Source organism: Condylura cristata, unplaced genomic scaffold, assembly GCF_000260355.1.
Source record: "Condylura cristata isolate star-nosed mole 26May11 unplaced genomic scaffold, ConCri1.0 scaffold00060, whole genome shotgun sequence".
In the NCBI taxonomy this organism is placed as follows: Eukaryota; Metazoa; Chordata; class Mammalia; order Eulipotyphla; family Talpidae; genus Condylura; species Condylura cristata.
Window position 1 is genome coordinate 611,110 of NW_004567161.1, and position 1,816 is coordinate 612,925.

At 72.4% G+C, this 1,816-nt stretch overlaps 1 protein-coding gene across 1 annotated transcript in view; it reads left to right on the forward strand.

Moving 5' to 3' along the window:
- Positions 1 to 1,816, forward strand: part of RBFOX3 (RNA binding protein, fox-1 homolog (C. elegans) 3) — a 35,323-nt gene that overhangs the window by 26,430 nt on the left and 7,077 nt on the right. The window contains exons 3-4 of the mRNA XM_012734573.1: positions 44 to 145; positions 1,171 to 1,231. Coding sequence (XP_012590027.1) covers positions 44 to 145; positions 1,171 to 1,231 — 163 coding nt within the window. The remainder of the gene's footprint in view (positions 1 to 43; positions 146 to 1,170; positions 1,232 to 1,816) is intronic.

Consider the following 1,816-nt stretch of genomic DNA (forward strand, 5'->3'; position numbering starts at 1 on the left):
CCCTCCGTCCCTCACCCCGTCCTCTTTCCCGTCTGTCCTTCTCCACTCGCAGGGTTTCGGGTTTGTAACTTTTGAAACTAGCTCAGATGCTGACCGAGCCCGGGAGAAGCTGAATGGGACGATCGTAGAGGGACGGAAAATCGAGGTGCTCAGATAAGTGTGTGGCGGCAGGGATGGCTCCGGCCCGAGACCCCCGCCCGGCGGAGAGCAGACCGCGCTCCCGTGGCCGGGCGGGGGCAGGGCGGCCGCTCCAGAGCCTCGGCGGTCACTGCCGTCTCCGGTGGTCCCGCTCAGGCTTGCCCAAGGGCACTTCACCTTCCAAGAGGAGGCCCCCCAAAATGGGGACCAGCCAGACACTGGGGGGAGCCCCAGAGGGCGCGTGTGAGCTGTCTGCCTCCCCGTGGGAGGGGCTGCTGCCTGCTGGACGGCGGCCCCCGCCGTCAGCCCCACCGTCCCCCCAGAGCTGGCCACCACACGTGGCCAAGCCGGACAGGCACCGGGAAAGCAGCAGGAGAGCAGGGGACAGGTCCGGGACCTGGTGGGCTCCATGTCCCCGGGGAGCTGTGGCTCCGGGGTGTCACAGGCAGGCCAGGAGGGCGGTCTGGGGGCCCTCACCAGGCAGAGCCGCGGCCCCGGCGGGAGGGCGGGTTCCAGCTCAGGCAATGGTGGCACTGACCTCAGCCCGCTTCCGGCGGGCACCTCGGGCCGGGGCCCTAGGCCCAGGCCCGCACTGGACCTGGCAGGGAGGCCATGTGGCCTGACCCTCCCAGGCGCCCACAGGCCCTCCTGCTCCTCTCCCGCCCTGCCTGGCCCCGGGGGCCACGCACTGCCCTGCCGCCCAGACTCCGGCCTTGGGGGTGGGGTGCCGGCCCGCCATTTAGCCAGGCAGGGGGTCCGCTAGCCCTGTTCTCCACAGCCTCGGGGGGGTCGGAAAGGTTGGGGCGGGGTTTGTGGGAACAGCCCGTGAAGATGAAAGACCGGTGGGTGAGGCTGGCACTACCCGGAGCTGGGCACAGTGGGGCTGGCTCACAGCAGAGAGGAAGGCGGGGAGGAGGGCAGCCAGCGTGGGGTGCCAGGCTGGTGGCAGAGGCTGTCAAGGGGCCCTCCTGCAGCCCCCCGGGGGCTGTGGCCCCAGGAAGCGATGGCGCCTCACCCGCCCTCTCTCCGCAGGTCAATAACGCCACCGCCCGCGTCATGACCAACAAGAAGACCGCCAACCCTTATACCAACGGTGAGGGCCGGGCGGGGTGGGGGGCACCGACTTCCGGGGAGCCCCCCCAGGGTGGGCCGGGCCCGGGCGGCTGCAGGGGCTGCCCACCCGCACCCCAGTCCCAGGCCACCCAGCACTCGGCCCCTCCGCCTGGGCCCCGCCGATGAGGGGCCTGTCTGCAGCTGGTCAGTCGGGCGGTGGCCGGCCTGCCTGGCCTGGAAGCGCCCAGCGTGGAGCCCGTCCGTGGGGGTGCGTGTGGGTGCTGACCTTGGCAGACGGAGCAGCTGAGCGCCAGCAGCCCGGGGCAGGGCCCAGAGGAGGCCCAGGCCTTTCTCAGGCACCGGGGGGCTGCTTCGAGCGTGGGCACCCGGGGGGGGCTGTAGCCCCTGCTGGGGTCAGGGCGCACTACTCGCCTGGTGGGCAGCCCCCCACGGCGCCAGGCAACCGCCAGCTGGGAGCAGGGCAGGGGTGGGTGGCCCTGCCCGCGACCCTGCAGGCCCGTCTGTCCGCCCGCGGCCTGGGCAGCGAGGGCTCTTCTTGGACTTGACCACGATGGCTGCGGTGCCGCCGCGGCCTGCTGGGAGGTGGCGCTCGGCGACAGGAGCC